At 39.6% G+C, this 17,672-nt stretch overlaps 1 protein-coding gene across 1 annotated transcript in view; it reads right to left on the bottom strand.

Moving 5' to 3' along the window:
* Positions 1-372: 372 nt before the first annotated feature.
* LOC141433567 (uncharacterized) overlaps positions 373-17,672 on the bottom strand; it is a 93,775-nt gene continuing 76,475 nt past the window's right edge. The window contains exons 35-44 of the mRNA XM_074095667.1: positions 17,394-17,659; positions 16,210-16,346; positions 15,400-15,483; positions 12,861-13,051; positions 11,291-11,506; positions 9,980-10,105; positions 8,450-8,538; positions 7,691-7,861; positions 6,574-6,660; positions 373-2,139 (exon numbers count right to left, since the gene is read on the bottom strand). Of these exons, the coding sequence (XP_073951768.1) occupies positions 2,009-2,139; positions 6,574-6,660; positions 7,691-7,861; positions 8,450-8,538; positions 9,980-10,105; positions 11,291-11,506; positions 12,861-13,051; positions 15,400-15,483; positions 16,210-16,346; positions 17,394-17,659 (1,498 nt within the window). The 3' untranslated portion in view covers positions 373-2,008. The remainder of the gene's footprint in view (positions 2,140-6,573; positions 6,661-7,690; positions 7,862-8,449; positions 8,539-9,979; positions 10,106-11,290; positions 11,507-12,860; positions 13,052-15,399; positions 15,484-16,209; positions 16,347-17,393; positions 17,660-17,672) is intronic.

Here is a 17,672-nt window from a genome sequence, read left to right as displayed (position 1 = left end):
AGTGGCAATCTGAGTAAGTTCGATACAGGCGGCCAACAGAATGCAGATATTTTGGACTGAAATATGCCGATGGCGTTCATAACCCACATTTTACAGCTCTTATTAAATCCTCTTCAATATAGGTCCATTGGTCGATCAATATTTTGGTATAGTACCTAATTATTTGAAACACATCCAAGTTTTTTTTTTAATTGACACAGATTTAGCTAAAGACAGTCCTACATAAAATATACTTATAAGTAAATCGATAACTGCTTTTGATTTGCTACGGCGCCAAAGTTAACGTTCAGATGATCAATTTAAGAGTTTCAGTGCGTGACCATTTTTTGTTTCGAAAGCAACAATAAGGTCTGGGTGAAGAAAGAAAAAAAATTCAAATAATACGTTTAATCGAAATAAATGAAATAAACGATAACGAAAATACGGTAATTAAAGTACCTATTCAAATCACTTCTTGTAGATTACGTTTTATGACACTGGATTAAAAACAATATACATGATCTATAAAAGATTTGAAGCTTATTATCTAAACGGCTAGCATGATATTCTGTTTGTCGCTAAGTACGTCTGTCTCGCTCTAGACTGACTTATTGGAAAGGGCAGTTCCTAGCGACAAAGCCAGTGCACTTTTTTTTCTGCGGTCCTGAATTGTAACTTAAGGTATTTTACTGTATGAATAACCGTCACATCAGTTTTCAAGCCTACTGTCTAAGGGAAAATAATTTAAAATATTTTCTAGAAATTAAAAAAAATAGTAAGGCAAGGCGAGTTCATTGAAATAGTTGTCCATAAATCAAAAACTATAAACAGTAGTTCTATGATTACTTGAAGCAACAATAGATACAGTCTAGTTTTTGATTTATATGTACGAAAAACTCAATCATGGAACGGAATTTACAAAAATGAATTCAAATCCAAGTAACATTTCAATTAAACATTGTCTTACCATTTAGGAACTCTATCAAATAACCAAGTTAAACCTCTGTAATATAATTCTTATAAAAATGTACATCACAGGCAAAGTTACAATTTAATTATAAATACTCAAGCTGCGCCAGTTGTGCGCAAACAAATAATTGTAAAACAAATCACAAAACCAACAACTATGTTAATAATTTCATTGACGAAAACTCTTCTAAATTATAAACGTTGGCACCTCATGCCCAGATTTATCAACGAAAATACACCGTCGTACATGTATAACAATAGAAACGATAATAATATTAAAAACAGTCAGATATAAACAACAAAAAAACATCACGCTTTATGACACTCTGACAGAGATCACAGAGCAAACTATTTAGTTGTCACTAATAGTTAATTTCATTTAAACAATCAAAATACAAACGGAATGTCCTTAAAACAAAGCTTAAATAATGCTAAAATACAATATTCGATTCTTTAAATAATATATTATACAGTGCTGTGATTAAATTTGGCCTCAAATTACTAATGCCTGACAGTAGAAGGCAATTACGTTTCGATGGCATCGTCACTACTGGAAGCGTGTGACTTTCGCTAAGTGAGCAAAGAGCTCTAATATGAATTTCAAAATTTTAATATTTCTACTCTACTACTTCAGTATGGGCATTCAGCAAAAATTGATAATATAGGTATACCGCTTATAGACATGATCAACTCTCATTATTTCTGGATTAGGCTCGCTCCAAGAGTAAGGTTAGCGGTGAACCTATAGAATGCATCAGTGGATCAAGCACGCCAGGTTTTGTCGCAGACATGAAACACCCCTTTACGTTAAGACTCTGATCGCGTGTACGCGCGACGAGCGACGCAGCGGGTAAATTCTCTATTCATTGCGCGGTCGAAACGTTCACTGCACAGCGGTTAGTTAACAACACGCGCAACGTACAAAACCTAGCCGAGCTGTTACTGCCAGCGCAGCGTGTTTATGTCCGCGAAGAACGCTAGTATTTCCTGAACTAACTTCTAAACAACAGTCCTATTCTACTGGTTAGTCTGTCCTAATGTTCTAGTTACGCAGGGGTGTTCAGTAAGAGCCGATGACGCCGCCGGGTCCGGGCAGGGCAGACTTGCCGGATAAGTATACGTCGACAGCCCTGGCGGCCTGTCGGCCTTCGGAGATGGCCCAAACCACCAGCGACTGGCCGCGGCGACAATCTGAGGACGAATGATAGTTATAAAATAAAAATAAAATAAATATCACGGGACAATTCACACCAATTGACCTAGTCCCAAAGTAAGCTTAGCAAAGCTTGTGTTATGGGTACTAAGCAACGGATAAATATAATTATATTGATATAGATACATACTTAAATACATATTAAACACCCAAGACCCGAGAACAAACATTCGTATTTTTTCATACAAATATCTGCCCCGACACGGGAATCGAACCCGGGACCTCAAGCTTCGTAGTCAGGTTCTCTAACCAGTAGGCCATTTGGTCGTCAAAGTTATAACGCTGTTTCAACCACAAATTGCGTATGACTAAAGTTCCTTTTAGTTTATTTTGTACTAATTTTTTCTGTCACTTTTTGCGGGAAACAAGGTACAGCATAATTTAAAGGCGGTTTCAGACTAACCATGAACTTGGCAGCGTATCTAATAAGATACATAATTTAAGATCATCTTTTTTTTTAAAGTTATTTTTGTTAGCTCTTCAAGAATCCAACAAGGCTTGAATTGAGTGAGAATATTTGTCTCCACTTGCCAAGTTCAGGGCTAGCGTTTTTTTTGTGCGTGTGAGGTCGTTTAAGTACACGACATTACAACCAATGAAACAACTAAAGAACCCAACCAACTGTGAAATATCTGACAGAAGGCTAATAATAAATAAATAAATAAAAAATGTGGTCGTTTTTGGCATACCCGCTTACCCGGTAGTGTAGGTCATAAGCAATAAATGCTACTATGAAATACGATATCTAGAATAAATAAAATGTATTGTATTATATTTTAATTATATAATTTTTATATTTCAAAACGTCCGTGTTCCATTTGCGGGCTGAGTGCAAGTTTTTTTTAAAATGTATGAATGCAGTTTCTCTTGTTAGGTACTAAAATCGATGACATGGTTCCTATGAACAGATTTTCGTATGTCTTATAGTTTCAGACTCCCCCATACTAACCGATATCAAAAGGAGCCAACCTGTATACCCGTCCCAAAATAAAACCGTTATCTAAACGCGAAACACGCACACTACTCAGGCACTTACTTAACACGGTTTTACGGGATGACCGTAAAAGTAAAAATTTGGAATTGAAATAAAAAATACAAAAAGATTCCAAAAAACCAATCTTAACTTACTTAACATTTTAAGCGCGCTGCGAGTTCCCATTTTTGCCGCGCGTTACCATCTGTTGCTGCGCGTAACCATCTTTTGCCGTGCGATACCATGTTTTGCCTTGAGTTACCATGTTACGTAGTTTTCCTTTTTTTGAACCACACGTCAAATGCATTTATTTGCAAGGTGTTTTCATTATTATACATATGTACAAAGATCTAGCTCATAATTATTCATACAGCATATTAAAGTACTTACATTTAAGCGATACGGTATGGTTGTAAGTAGTTTTTTATACTTTAAAAAAAACGTGTATATTGCAAAATATCGTCAGTTCTTTTTATTCTAATTTTTATATATTTACATAAACCCAAACAACATTACGTAAGCTATTTGCTTTAACACGTTATATACTTCTTAGGGTTCCTTAACTTCTAAGGAAAAAAAAACCCCTAAATAAATTGGATTCTTTCTTTGCCTGTCAAGACCATTCCTGATAGGTACCTGCCTTCTTAACTCTGTCCTTAGTTTTTCTGTGTTTACTTATTTTATGTCCTAATTTCTTATCCTTTTCTCCCATTACGGCCTTTTTGACAATTTATATTGATATTTTATGTTAGTAGTATATGTATTGTATGTATGTATTTATATAATTATATACATTTGTATTTATTTTATTATTATTGATTTTTTGTTCGTTCTTGTTTTCTGTTTCTGTTTCCGCCAGCTATTTTTATTTGACATAACCATAAGTTCTTGTACCCAAATGGTTGTCTGGAAGAGATCGTTTTTAAGCGATAAGACCGCCTATTGTCTACCCTGAATCTAAGTGTTTTTATTATAAGTTTTTTGTACTGATTTATGGTGTGCAATAAAGAATATTTGTATTGTACCTACGAGAGATATCAAGTTAAAATTATTATTAAATACTCAAATCTTTAATCCCTTGGAGCTGTGAAACCTTACCTAATTCCCGCTGACATACAATTATGAAAACTGGCAAGAAGGTCTGACAACACAACAGGAACAGTTCGGACATCAATGAAAAAAAATGAAATGAAAATGAAAATAATTTATTGCATAAAAAACTTATAAACAAGAGCTACGGCTCTGATCCTGAGCTAGGAGTCCATGTGTTACAGGATCCAGGTAGGAAATAAGACCGGTTAATATATACTACTACTACGCATTACTTCCTGCTACTGCTTATATACTATAACTAACTAGGATCCATACTAAGCTTTTTTTTTTCTTTTTTTTATTCGACTGGATGGCAAACGAGCAAGTGGGTAAGAGATCACCACCACCCATAAACATCTGCAACACCAGGGGTATTGCAGATGCGTTGCCAACCTAGAGGCCTAAGATGGGATACCTCAAGTGCCAGTAATTTCACCGGCTGTCTTACTCTCCACGCCGAAATACGGTTATTATTTATAAGTAGGATCGGGATAAAATCTCGAAATCTCAACCGCTGGGTTTAGTAGAGCCACGAAATTTAGCATTGTATGTTTAAATGCAACTTCAATGACAAGGACAATGTAATTTTTTAGAATATCCATTAGAATTTAGCAAAATTCCGGAATTTCAATTCAACAGCCGGATTTAATGTAATGTAAGCAATAGGCGGGCTAATAGGAGGGGGGGGGGGGCTTATCGTACGAATCTGCAAAAAAGTCTATTTTTTCATTAAAATAATATTAAATATCAATTAACTTAGTTTATGCTCACTTTTACACTTGTACAGTGAGCAGCAGTAGCTAAGTAGTTGTGGTGCTCATAATGATTTCAACACTCTTATTTATTACCTTGGCATTAGAGTCGTGTTCAGATCATTTTGAGCACCGTGACTCTTCATCATCAGCTCATCCACTCCTGCCGCTGACTGTACAGAGCCCTTCTTGGAAAAATCCGACTCTGTCGTTTCAATTTTTCCAACAAGAAAGTGCGAGTCATCGACAGGTGCTAATGATATTTTTAGTCTCAAAGGTGTTAACCTTAACACGCACCGATGTCTCTGACAAGAAACAATGGATACCGTCACTACTCTGAAAAAATCTCGTGTCTCAAATCAATACGTCAACGACATTGAACCATGAAATAATGATCAAAAAAGTAAAAGTTCACTCAGAAAAATTGGCTAGATTTCTAAAAATACTAGATGAAAACCCGGCTTCGCTCGGGTAAAATGTAGACTCATAATAATATGTTTTGCCAGTAAAGACTGTCGTACTTATCGAAAAATCTGACGTATATTCCCAGCCTTAATTATTATCACAAAAACTTTAACGGCTAACCTACGTATCGGTATTGCACCAGTAGATATTTCTCCTAAATCTTATTTGTCCAAATAACTATGATGTCTCTGTCTCATAATCAAAGAAATTAGACCTAAAGGGCCCCATATACGGTACGATTCGTCTGTACGATCGATCTGATGAAAATCGACGAATCGTACCGTGTGTGGGGCCCTTAAAAGGTTAACAGTGGGCGGACGACGGATGCAATTTACGTCAAAATCATGTCGAACCATACACGTAATATGGATATGACTACAATTGGTTACAAAAAAGAAAATAATTGAAAAATAGTTGGATAATTTTATTGTTGTAGTAAATAATCGTATTTTTTTCTATATTACATATTTTCAGTGCATTCCTTTTATAGTTCACTTTCCACTTATGTAGAGGAAAATTACACCTCTTTACATCTACAGATGTAAGTGGTACGTATTTGTAAAGTGATACTTCATTATTAGTAGGAAGATTATCACCATCACTCAAATTTCTGTACATATTTTATACAAAATTATTAATAGAAGTTTAATAAAAGTCTTATCCATCTTATGCTTTCGTCACCATTTTTGATTGCCTTGGCCACTCCGAAATATCAAATGGCCACTGCACTGAGCTGGAGAGAGCTATGCTTGGGGTTTCTCTACGGGATCGAATCAGAAATGAGGAGATACGTAGAAGAACAAGGGTCACCCACATAGCCAAGCGAATTAGCTCGTTGAAGTGGCAATGGGCGGGCCATATAGCACGGAGAGCGGATGGCCGTTGGGGCCGAAAAGTTCTCGAGTGGAGGCCGCGGATCGGCAAGCGCAGCGTAGGACGTCCACCAAAAAGATGGACGGATGACCTGGTTAAAGCTGCGGGTTCACGGTGGATGCAGGCCGCTGCCAACCGAAGCAACTAGAGGTCTGTGGGGGAGGCCTATGTCCAACAGTGGACGTCCTACGGCTGAGATGATGATGATGATGATGACTGCACAGAGCTGCCCTAGGGTTGTAATATTAATCACTTACCTCCCGCGGCGAACACGTTGCTAACAGGCGTCTGATAGATATGCTTCTTGTTTGTTTCCACGTTGCTCCGCGCGTCCAGTGGCAAGTCTGAAGAAAGGCGTTTATAACAAATCACATTACACATTGAAAACTAATTAACCAGACTTCCATCCAACCCATTCCGTCATGCGTTCCCACCATATACCTACACGAAGTCTGGCTGTTGACTGACATACATGGTGTTAACAAATCCTGTACAATGATTTAACCCACGTTAAGGCTACTGATTACTAATACGATAAAAATTTAAAAACACACTTCAGTCTACTCGTGACCATGGCAACTGTAACGTTGCCGAAACGTCGAGGTAAATATTACTTGTGTAATAATAGCGTGATAAGTCCCGTTTGTGGTATTTTGACTAAAATTAAAAATATTTTAATTCGAAAAAAAAAATTGTTTTGAAGTTCAGTCACAAGAAGACTATCTCCATACAAAAAAATATATTTTTATTTTCATTCAGTCATCAAGTTTTTTCGACTGTACACTTTTCTGCCTGCTTTCCAGCAAAAGGAGCGGAAACAGAGTTATCAGAAGAGCTGACCAGAATAACATAGTTTACAATGAACTAAAACAATTTCCTTGCTCACCCGCGACCTTATGATAGTTAAGCTTATGCAAAATATGCGTGTTCATGCCGTTCCTCCACCTCCACACTGTAAGAACACACACAAATCACACAAACCCATCTATCACCTAACAGACACACATCTAACATCTGGTAACATGGTGTACGGTTGTGTTACTCTGAAGATGAGCTCTGGTTGAGTTCGAAACGCGTCAGTGTGGTGTGGTGGCGGTGATAGATGGGTTTGTGTGATTTGTGTGTGTTCTTACAGTGTGGAGGTGGAGGAACTGCATGAACACGCATATTTTGCATAAGCTTAACTATCATAAGGTCGCGGGTGAGCAAGGAAATTCTTTTAGTTCATTGATATGGACCTCCGCAAAGTAACACCTGATTCAATAAACTTCTTATTCAGTGGAAGCACATCGACACATTTCGCCATTGCGAGCTAAACGGAACCTGTACGGAGTCCGCTGCGCTTGCAGTGGCTTGTAGCCATTCCCATCTTACCAAGTTGGTTGGCGACATATCTCTCCGGTCCCAGGAAGCCCATAGCCAGGAGCACCAGCTCAGCCTTGTACACTTTCTCGGTGCCGGGGACCTCCTTCATCTCCCAGCGGCCGCCCGCCGCCCGCGTCCATTCTACCTCGACGGCTAGCACGCCCGACACGTTGCCTTCGCCTGCGGAAATTGTCATTCAGTAAACAACATGATGATGATGATTTTGGATTATTAAAGGATTAAAAAAGGCACTGGTTTTGGGGTGAAACTAAAGTATAATCAAAAGTCACATAACAAAAAATCCATAGACACTGGGCAAATTTTAATTTCATTATCGATTAACTCGATTATAGATGATTTCCCCATGTAGTGATGGCCAGCTTTGTTCAAGCATTTTTGTAAAATATACTCGTAAATAAATTTAATAAATAATTTTGGAGACATGGTAAAATTTTCATGAAGCATATTTAATGCGTACCATTGCACTATGAAATAGTTATAATAATGAATAACAGAATTGGGTTATTTTTAATAAACTGACTTTAACTAATCTTAGCTAAGAACCACCTAGATTAAACTTGTTTTCGATTTAATATTAACTGTATCAAAGTCGGTCCATCCGTTTGGGAGCTATGAAGCCACGGACAGACACATGGCGGTCAAACTGATAACAGCCCTCTTTTGCGTCTTGGCTTAACAAAAACACGCAAACTCACTGACTTTCGCATTTATAACATTATTAGGTTAGGATGTAAAAATAATATTTACCATCGTCTAAGAATTCCTTCGTAAGCGTGGAGAACTTTCTAGGGTCGTTCCCGAACTTGACTTTTACTTCCTCATGGCCGTAGTCCACTCTAAATAAAAAAAAAAACTTTAGTTCATGGGTCAAATGTCAACCGGCAAGCTCGAGAGACGCGTGTCGACTGTTTCTTCGCCATAAGGAAGCCATGCGAGGAATCTGTTTGTAATAAATCAATAGAAACGCTTCATTTGCTCCTCGCTCCGCCGAGCTGTTTCCAATAGAGATGTGCGGAGCGAGGATATTGGTTTATTACAAACACATGTGTGTGGGTACTAGCGAGCCGGTTGTCTTATATAGGTTTGACTGACTATTCTGTTTGTTCATCATCATCATCATTAGAGAGCGGATTTTAAGTAGTGATTACAAGTTTAATATGGATAAGACTAGTACAAGTATTTATTGTTCATATCAACTGTACAAAAAGGTGCGTAATAAATATGATCTATTATGTTTGAGCAGTATAAAACTCCTTTAATTAGAAAAAAATATTTTTCTTTACATATAGTTTGTGTCAAGAATAACGTTTGTTGAATTTAATTATATATAAGATTGCATAAGTAAATAATAAGATAACTGTAAGACCAATAAACAACACGATATCTTATAAATAAACTTATCTATCTATCTAACTAGACATATCCATATTAAACTTGAAATCGCAACTTCAAATCCGCTTTCTAATCATCATATCAGCCGTAGGACGTCCATTGTGGACATAGGCCTCCAGTTGCTTCAGTTGATTATATTTGTTATTACTGTTATTTTTTTAATTTTCACACACACACACACACAACACACAAACATCGCGCCTGTATTCCCAAATGGGGTAGGCAGAGCACACGAAACGTTACCGCTTCGGAGCCACTTTTAGCAATTTTAATTTGAATTTTCTTTTTTTCTTTTAGTAATTTCCAATTTTGACATTAACTGTAAGCACAGCTGTAAGTAAATTTACTGTATCTTATTTCACAAAAAAGGTTGAAGCTGTATAAATAAAAGGGTGAGTGCTGTGCATCGAAAAGTTAAATTCCAAATGTAATTTCGCACAAAAATTCAGAAAGCTCAAAGGTGCGAGCCAGGGTTCGGACCCACGATCCTTGGTTTCAGAGACCATAGGTCTAGTATTACTAATCCCTATATGAAAATTAAATACGGGTATTACCTGAAAAAAAAAAAAAATTAAAGAAGCCGTGGTGGCCTAGTGGTATGACCTATCGCCTCTCAAACAGAGGGTCGTGGGTTCAAACCCCGGCTCGCACCTCTGAGTTTTTTGAAAATTCATGTGCGGAATTACATTTGAAATTTACCACGAGATTTGCGGTGAAGGAAAACATAGTGAGGAAACCTGCACAAACCTGCGAAGCAATTCAATGGTGCGTGTGAAGTTCCCAATCCGCACTGGGCCCGCGTGGGAACTATAGCCCAAGCCCTCTTGTTCTGAGAGGAGGCCTGTGCCCAGCAGTGGGACGTATATAGGCTGGGATGATGATTACCTGAACACCCTAGGCCACTGCGGCCACGGGTTGTCTTGTCCGCGCGTCGGTTTAGGCTCTGGAAGGATCTCGAACGTAGTGATCGACTTGGCGCCTTGCCGGAGCGATGTCGCTATGCAGTCGCATCTGAAAACAACATAAAACTTTATTCTATGAACATTTATTAGGTAGTTTTAACAAATCCTACTCATATCGAAAATACAAACTGAAACATAGATGCACAGAAAAACCAGAAAAAGAGACCAGCGCTGGGAATCGAACCCAGGTCCTCAGCATTCCGTGTTGCGTGCTATACCGCTACACCACCACTGGACAAGAGTACAGACACTAATTTCTCCTATACACCACATATTTCAGCTTGTTTGTATCTTATTCAGTCACTTAAGCAGCGACACTAAAAAAAAAAAAACAATACAAAAAATAATAATTTGGAGTTGAAATAAAAAATACAAAAATATTCCAAAAACCAATCTTAAATCCTACTCATTTTAAAAGAGATCTTCCTCACAATCATTATTAACTTTTTCTAAAATAACAGACAGTATTACAAATGGTTCTTGCTCTTATTTACTTTATTTTACTTTTTAATTTTTTATTTGAGGTGCTTTATAGGAAATGGGGGCGTGCGTCGGGAAAAATCCATTAGGAACGACTGAAAAGGTTGAGCCCAGACTGCCGGAATATGGCCGACTAAAGAAACCCGGCTGTACGTCTTATATCTCTGGAGATTATTACAGGGAGGAAGAGGCTGTAAGGGTTTATTATCTACCTAAAGTCTTGCTTCAGCCATTTGTTAGAAAGCACAGAGAGGAGCATGAATTCTTCCGTTAGGCTCCGCAGGGTCCTTGGGTCCGTTTTTTGTTGATCCCCATTCATTTCATCCTTGGCCTTGACCCTTTGTATTACAATTCTAAGCTTAGGGATTTGACGATCGGGAATTTTGTCAAAGTCGAAGTGATTTATTTGTAAACTATAACTGATTGCAGAGGAGGAAAAGTTTGGCATGCAACATTATGTTTTGCCGATAGGCGTAGAAATCAAAGATGAAATTAAAATTTAAACTAGGATTAAAATAAAATAATATCTACACAAAAAGGAATAATAAAAATATAAAAAAAAAGATTTCAAGTATGTCAACGCTAATAAAAATTAATTATTAAAAAATACTGAAATTGAATAATAGCATTTAGAAATTAAAAATTTAGAGAGCTTTTTCTTAAATGTTTCCTGCAGTGGCGTTTGTGACGTATAATTTACTTAAATCAAATATTCAGGGTATTATTCTCCATCCATCAGTAACCAGTAACTCACCCCGTATCACCACCGCCTATAACCAACACATTCTTATCCTTGGCGCTAAGCTCGGGGTTGTCCTTGACAGGGTGGTGGGGGGCGGTGGGGCCCATCTGCTTCTTCTGCCAGGACTCCAGGAACTCCATCGCGAAGTGGATGCCGCTCAGCTGTCGGCCTTTGAGGGGCAAGTCGCGAGGCCAGGTCGCGCCCATGCAGAGGACCAGGGCGTTATACCTGCAGATGGAATAATAGTATCACGACTGAATCGACACTTATCGACCTAGCTCCAAAGAAAAGCTTCCTGCCGTGCTGTTTGAGCAGCCGTCTCTTTCTCAAGCGATACTTTGAAGGACGGCACGCTAAAACTGCGCGGCTAACCGCATAGTCCTTACGCAGCCTTATATACACTATACTCCAGTCCAGAATTAGGCGAACCAACTTGACCAATTAATAACACACAAATGATGTCCCAGTTACACCAGTGCTGTAATATCGATATAAAAAAAAACTAAATATCGCTGTTAAATTTTTTTTTTAGTACAAAATAATAACAAAAGAAATATTTTATTTGATATATTTGTAAAAAAAATGCTGAGCTTCGGTAAGGATGCCATCCTGCATTTTGTTTTATTGACATTTGATATATCGTCACTACTTTTAAAAAAACTCGTAGCTCAAAATAGATAATTTTTCTGAGTGAACTTTATAGACATTACATCAAGGTTCAATTTTTGCTATGTCTCGTAACATTTTCAGCTGTCAATCTAGTTTGCCTAGTTCTGGACTGGAGTATACATAAGATGTAAATTAGAGATAAAAGAGAGGACAAACGTTCATACAAAATATCTGCCCCAACTGGAGATGGACGGACGAGAGGAGCATTCAGTCACACCTATTGCTATGAAATCGCTTTTGTTCCTGTGTCAGAAACCACCTGATTTACAGACGACCCCTTCAGCCTGGAGCAGCTGGACCCTCCGCTGCACCACCACTTTACTACTCACTCGCTGGCCAGCTCGTTGGCGCTGATGTCCTTCCCCACATCCACGTTGCACTTGAAGGCGACCCCTTCAGCCTGGAGCAGCTGGACCCTCCGCTGCACCACCACTTTACTACTCACTCGCTGGCCAGCTCGTTGGCGCTGATGTCCTTCCCCACATCCACGTTGCACTTGAAGGCGACCCCTTCAGCCTGGAGCAGCTGGACCCTCCGCTGCACCACCTCTTTACTACTCACTCGCTGGCCAGCTCGTTGGCGCTGATGTCCTTCCCCACATCCACATTGCACTTGAAGGCGACCCCTTCAGCCTGGAGCCAGGCTGGGACCCCTCCGCTGCCACCACCACTTTACTACTCACTCGCTGGCCAGCTCGTTGGCGCTGATGTCCTTCCCCACATCCACGTTGCACTTGAAGGCGACCCCTTCAGCCTGGAGCAGCTGGACCCTCCGCTGCACCACCACTTTACTACTCACTCGCTGGCCAGCTCGTTGGCGCTGATGTCCTTCCCCACATCCACGTTGCACTGAAGGCGACCCCTTCAGCCTGGAGCAGCTGGACCCTCCGCTGCACCACCACTTTACTACTCACTCGCTGGCCAGCTCGTTGGCGCTGATGTCCTTCCCCACATCCACGTTGCACTTGAAGGCGACCCCTTCAGCCTGCAGCAGCTGGACCCTCCGCTGCACCACCTCTTTACTCAGCTTCATGGTGGGGATGCCGTACTGCAGCAGGCCGCCGGCGCGGTCGTTGCGCTCGAATACTGTCACCGAGTAACCCGCCTGACAACAACAATAACATTTATAATAAATAAATAAATTATGATAATAAATATCATGGGACACTTGACACCAGTTGACCTAGTCCCAAACTAAGCAAAGCTTGTACTATAGATACTAGGCAACGTATATACAGTGGTGGTCATGTAATTAAGAACGATTTGAAGTTCCAGATTATTTTTAACTAAATCATGTCATGTGTAGTCGTGGTTCCTTCTTAGAAGTAACTAGTTACGTTATGAAACAGCCACATGAATAGAGCAAACGGGATTAAGAATAAATAATAAAATTGCTGACATTTTTTTAACAAATTTTGTTTTTATTCTCTTTAGTAACAAATTAAAATAGTAATGAAGCTGGACAAATAATTAAGAACGATTTATTGAACTGCTCGAAAGTTTTTTTATTTGAAACTTAGATTAACTAAATCACACTAACGTCAAGTTTGTACAAAAAAAAAGGAATTTAATACATATTTACTAAAATTAATAGTTAGTAGCATGTCCACAGCTTTTTATTACTGCCTTACACCGGCGAGGCATTGAATCTTATCAATTTGACATTTCGCAAGAGAGATAGAGTTCCATTCTTCTAAGAATACGTCATACAGTTCTCTTAAATTGCCACACTGTCGATTTGAAACCTTCGCACCAAAGATGCTCTATTGCTCTAAGATCGGGGCTGTTGGCTGGCCAATCTAAGACAGAAACTGATTGCGATGTGAGGAATTCCTAACGGTACGTGCAGTATGCTTTGGATCATTGTCATAGCTGGAATGTCCAAATAACCGGAAGCACGACTTCAGCATATGGTAACATTGTTTCTTCCAGTATGTTTTTTGTATTGAAATTGATCCATGTTTCCTTCTATCAGCCTAACAGGTCCAACACCATGTCCAGAAAAACATCCCCAAATTTTAACATTTCCCCCGCCATGCTTTAAAGTCACTTTTGTGTACTTTGGTCGAATGCTTTATTTGAAGGCCATCTTACATATCGTTGCCATCAGAACATACCCTATTTATTTTGTCTCGTCAGAAAAAAAGAACGTTTTTCCACTGTCTGACTGTCCAGTTTTCATATCTCTTGCAAATGCAAGCCGGGCTTGCCTATGACACCGTTTCAACATAGGCACCTTCCTTGCTATCCTTCCGTGCAACTTTTCTTCTACCAAACGCCTTCGAATAATGCGTGCCGAGATTGCTGAAGGGTTGTTTTCGCCAAAAATTTTTTTTCTAAACTCATTAGACGGTATTAGACCCTTTAAAAGGATTTTGTTTTGCCAAAGGAACGATATTTCGATCATCTCGACGAGATGACTTTCTTTGTCTAGGTACACGCGGAATATTTGAAGTAGTTTGATACGTGGCAAAAATGCTTTATGGCGTGAAACCATAGTTTTGAACATTGCAGATGATCGGCTATGTGTTTATACGACCAATTCTTGTCGCAATGTTTTAGTATTACTTCTCTTGTAGATTTATCACAACTTTTATTTTTCCCCATTGTTTTTATATGAAGCAATCGCCTTTAAGACTTTTACGGCACTAAATGGCGCCAAAATTATTCGAATAATAACCTAAAACCACAAAGCGGCCGTCCGTTCTCTATATAAATTTGAATAAAAAATAAACTATTCAGCGTTCTTAATTATATGACCAGCCAGTAAGTAGTAATACTAGGTTTAGATGTAATGTATAAAGTTTATATATTTATTTTTTAGCCAATTATATGTATAAATGAATTTACCGCTAGTACGGAAAAGTTTTACGATACCGAGAGAAGTACAAAAATATACATGCAGTTAGTAACACTTGTCAGTTTGAAAAAATCTTCTCTATAAAAAATCGTTCTTAATTATATGACCACAACTGTACATACTTAAATGCATATTTAACATCCAAGACCAGAGAACAAACATTCGTATTATTCATACAAATATCTGCGCCGGCCGGGAATCGAACCCGGAACCCCAAGCTTCGTAGTCAAGTTGTGTGTGTGTGTGTGTGCGTGCGTGCGTGCGTGTGTGCGTGCGCATGTGTGTGTGTGTGTGTGTGTGTGTGTGTGCGCAGTGCGTGCGTGCGTGTATGTGTGCGTGCGTGCGTGTATGTGTGCGTGCGTGCGTGAGTGCGCATGTGTGTATGTGTGTATGTGTGTGTGTGTGTGTGTGTGTGTGTGTGTGTGTGTGTGTGTGTGTGTGTGTGTGTGTGTGTGTGTGTGTGTGTGTGTGTGTGTGTGTGTGTGTGTGTGTGTGTGTGTGTGAGACACGTCGGCAGCATTCGGAAGTAGTCGTGTGTTCCGAATGTTCACGATGTGAACAGATTATTCACTACGTCTATACAAGAGCTGTACCTTGTTGAGTTGATGAGCACAGGCTAGGCCGGCCGGGCCCGCACCAACCACCGCAACCGTTTTACCGTTGCGATATTCAGGGATCTAAAAAAAAAAAGTGTTAGAATCTTATGTTTGACGAATTCATAATTGACACTTACAACAAAAAATACAATCGAATTGATAACCTCCTCCTTTTTTTGAAGTCGGTTAAAAATGAGGGTTTTTCGACAGGCAAAATATCGCTAGATGGCGTATTCAATTCAATTCAATTCTTGAAAGTATAGCTCCATCGATACTATCGATGATTCCGCCAATGTCGAGGCTGGAAAAGACACTATCAGTTTAGTCGCTGTTCTGTAGATTCAGTGTGCGGTAGATGGCGTAACTATCGTGAGGTCCGTTTGACATTGACATTTCTGTCACGCTTGTGATTAGATAAATATCTAAACGACCCAATCGCAGGGGGTGACAGAAACTCTTGTCAGTTTGACACCACTTTGTATTATTATTTATTTATTTATTAATGAATATAAGAAAAAATACATATGGGCGAAATATCGGGTCGGTATTATCCGTGCCGGTAAATAGTGTAGGCAAGACTGAAACGTCAAACAGACCTTACGATACTAACGCCTTCTGTCGAAAAATCCTCATTGTATGTAGCACAGTCGTGCGTCGCCTAATCGCATGTCGCACAACGACACTAACGGTCAATGCGACATGCTGCTGCTGGTTAGACTCTAACCAGACGCCTGTCGCATTCCAGTAGTAAACCCGTTAAAAACTAGTAAAAGAATAAATAATTCAGTAGTGTCGCGCACAGCTTACCTCCGGAACAATCCAGCCGTTTTCGAACGCGTTGTCTATGATGGCGCACTCTATGTTCTTTATGGTGACGGGGGGCTCCGAGATGCCGAGCACGCATGCGCCCTCGCACGGCGCCGGGCACACGCGCCCCGTGAACTCTGCAATAGACGGTAACTTAGTGGGGGGCGCTTCATTTACTTATTCTCGCTCAGCACATCTCTAGTGGAAAGAGCTGAGCGGAACGAGGATAGGTAAATGAAGCTTTCCTATTGGTTCCTGAGAAACATATTCTTCGCACACCCCTGGTGGAAATGCAGCCTAATGGTGATCGGTAGCTTTTTACCCGACTGCGAAGAAGGAGGGTTATGTGTTTGACGCGTATGTATGTATGTCTATTCCTATGTCCTCTCGTAACTACTCAACGGCTGAACCGATTTTGATAAATGATACGTCATTCGATTCGTCTTGATGACGCGAGTGACACTGGGTACATGAAATTCTTGAAAAAACAAAATGACGGGCTATTGGCGCCAAATTGTAAGTTTTCAAAAAATGATTTTTCTTCAAATATATCGAGTGGGGTATCAAATGAAAGCTAATAATTAGCCCATTCTAAATATATATGGGTTATAATAGTTATACTATACCATTTCCACAGAACTATTAAAAAAATGTGAAATAAAACAATAAATAAAAAAAAACCCGACTGCCTTAAAAAAAAACTTAAAAGAAGAAAACAAGTCTTCTAGTGGGCTAGAACTTTGTTAAGTAGCTAACTAAAAGTTCAACAGTCGGGACCCATTTATATCATGACTCATGACACTCAAAAATTCTTACCTAATGGGTCCCGACTGTTGAACTTTTAGTTAGCTACTTAACAAAGTTCTAGCCCACTAGAAGACTTGTTTTCTTCTTTTAAGTATTTTTTAAGGCAGTCGGGATTTTTGTTTTTTTAATTTATTGTTTTATTAAGTAGTTTAACTCTACAAATACTGTCGTCGACACGACAGCCTCAGGTTCAATCGGTAATTTGCTTCACCCTCGCGTCGTTTGGGGAGAAACAAAAACTCGTTCGTCCCGAGGGAACAGCGCGGGAAAAAGCTAGTACTGTATATTTCAGCCATTCATCTCAAACGAATTAATTCAAAGGTTCATACACCGACCACCGACTGACAGAAGGGTAACCCCATACAGCAAACACTCACCAGGGAAGTTATTAGTCTGCAACAACTGTTTCAGCGCCTGCTTCCAGTCTCCCCTGAACACCAGCTCGTTCCATTTGGGTATGATATTCCCCAGGGGGCACCCGTGGCCGGATTGACAGAAGGGCACCCCGCACTCCATACAGCGGGCGGCTTGCACGCGCAGCCCGCGGCGCACGTGGTTGAAGTTGTATATCTCGTCCCAGTCGCGGAGGCGCTTCTCTGCCGGACGGTAGATGGACGTCTCGCGGGGGTACTTTATGAAGCCCCTGGAAACGAAGG

The sequence above is a fragment of the Choristoneura fumiferana genome, chromosome 12 (genome assembly GCF_025370935.1).
Source record: "Choristoneura fumiferana chromosome 12, NRCan_CFum_1, whole genome shotgun sequence".
Taxonomy (NCBI): domain Eukaryota; kingdom Metazoa; phylum Arthropoda; class Insecta; order Lepidoptera; family Tortricidae; genus Choristoneura; species Choristoneura fumiferana.
The sequence above is the reverse complement of the archived record's forward strand: the minus strand, read 5'-3'. Positions and strand labels throughout refer to the sequence as shown.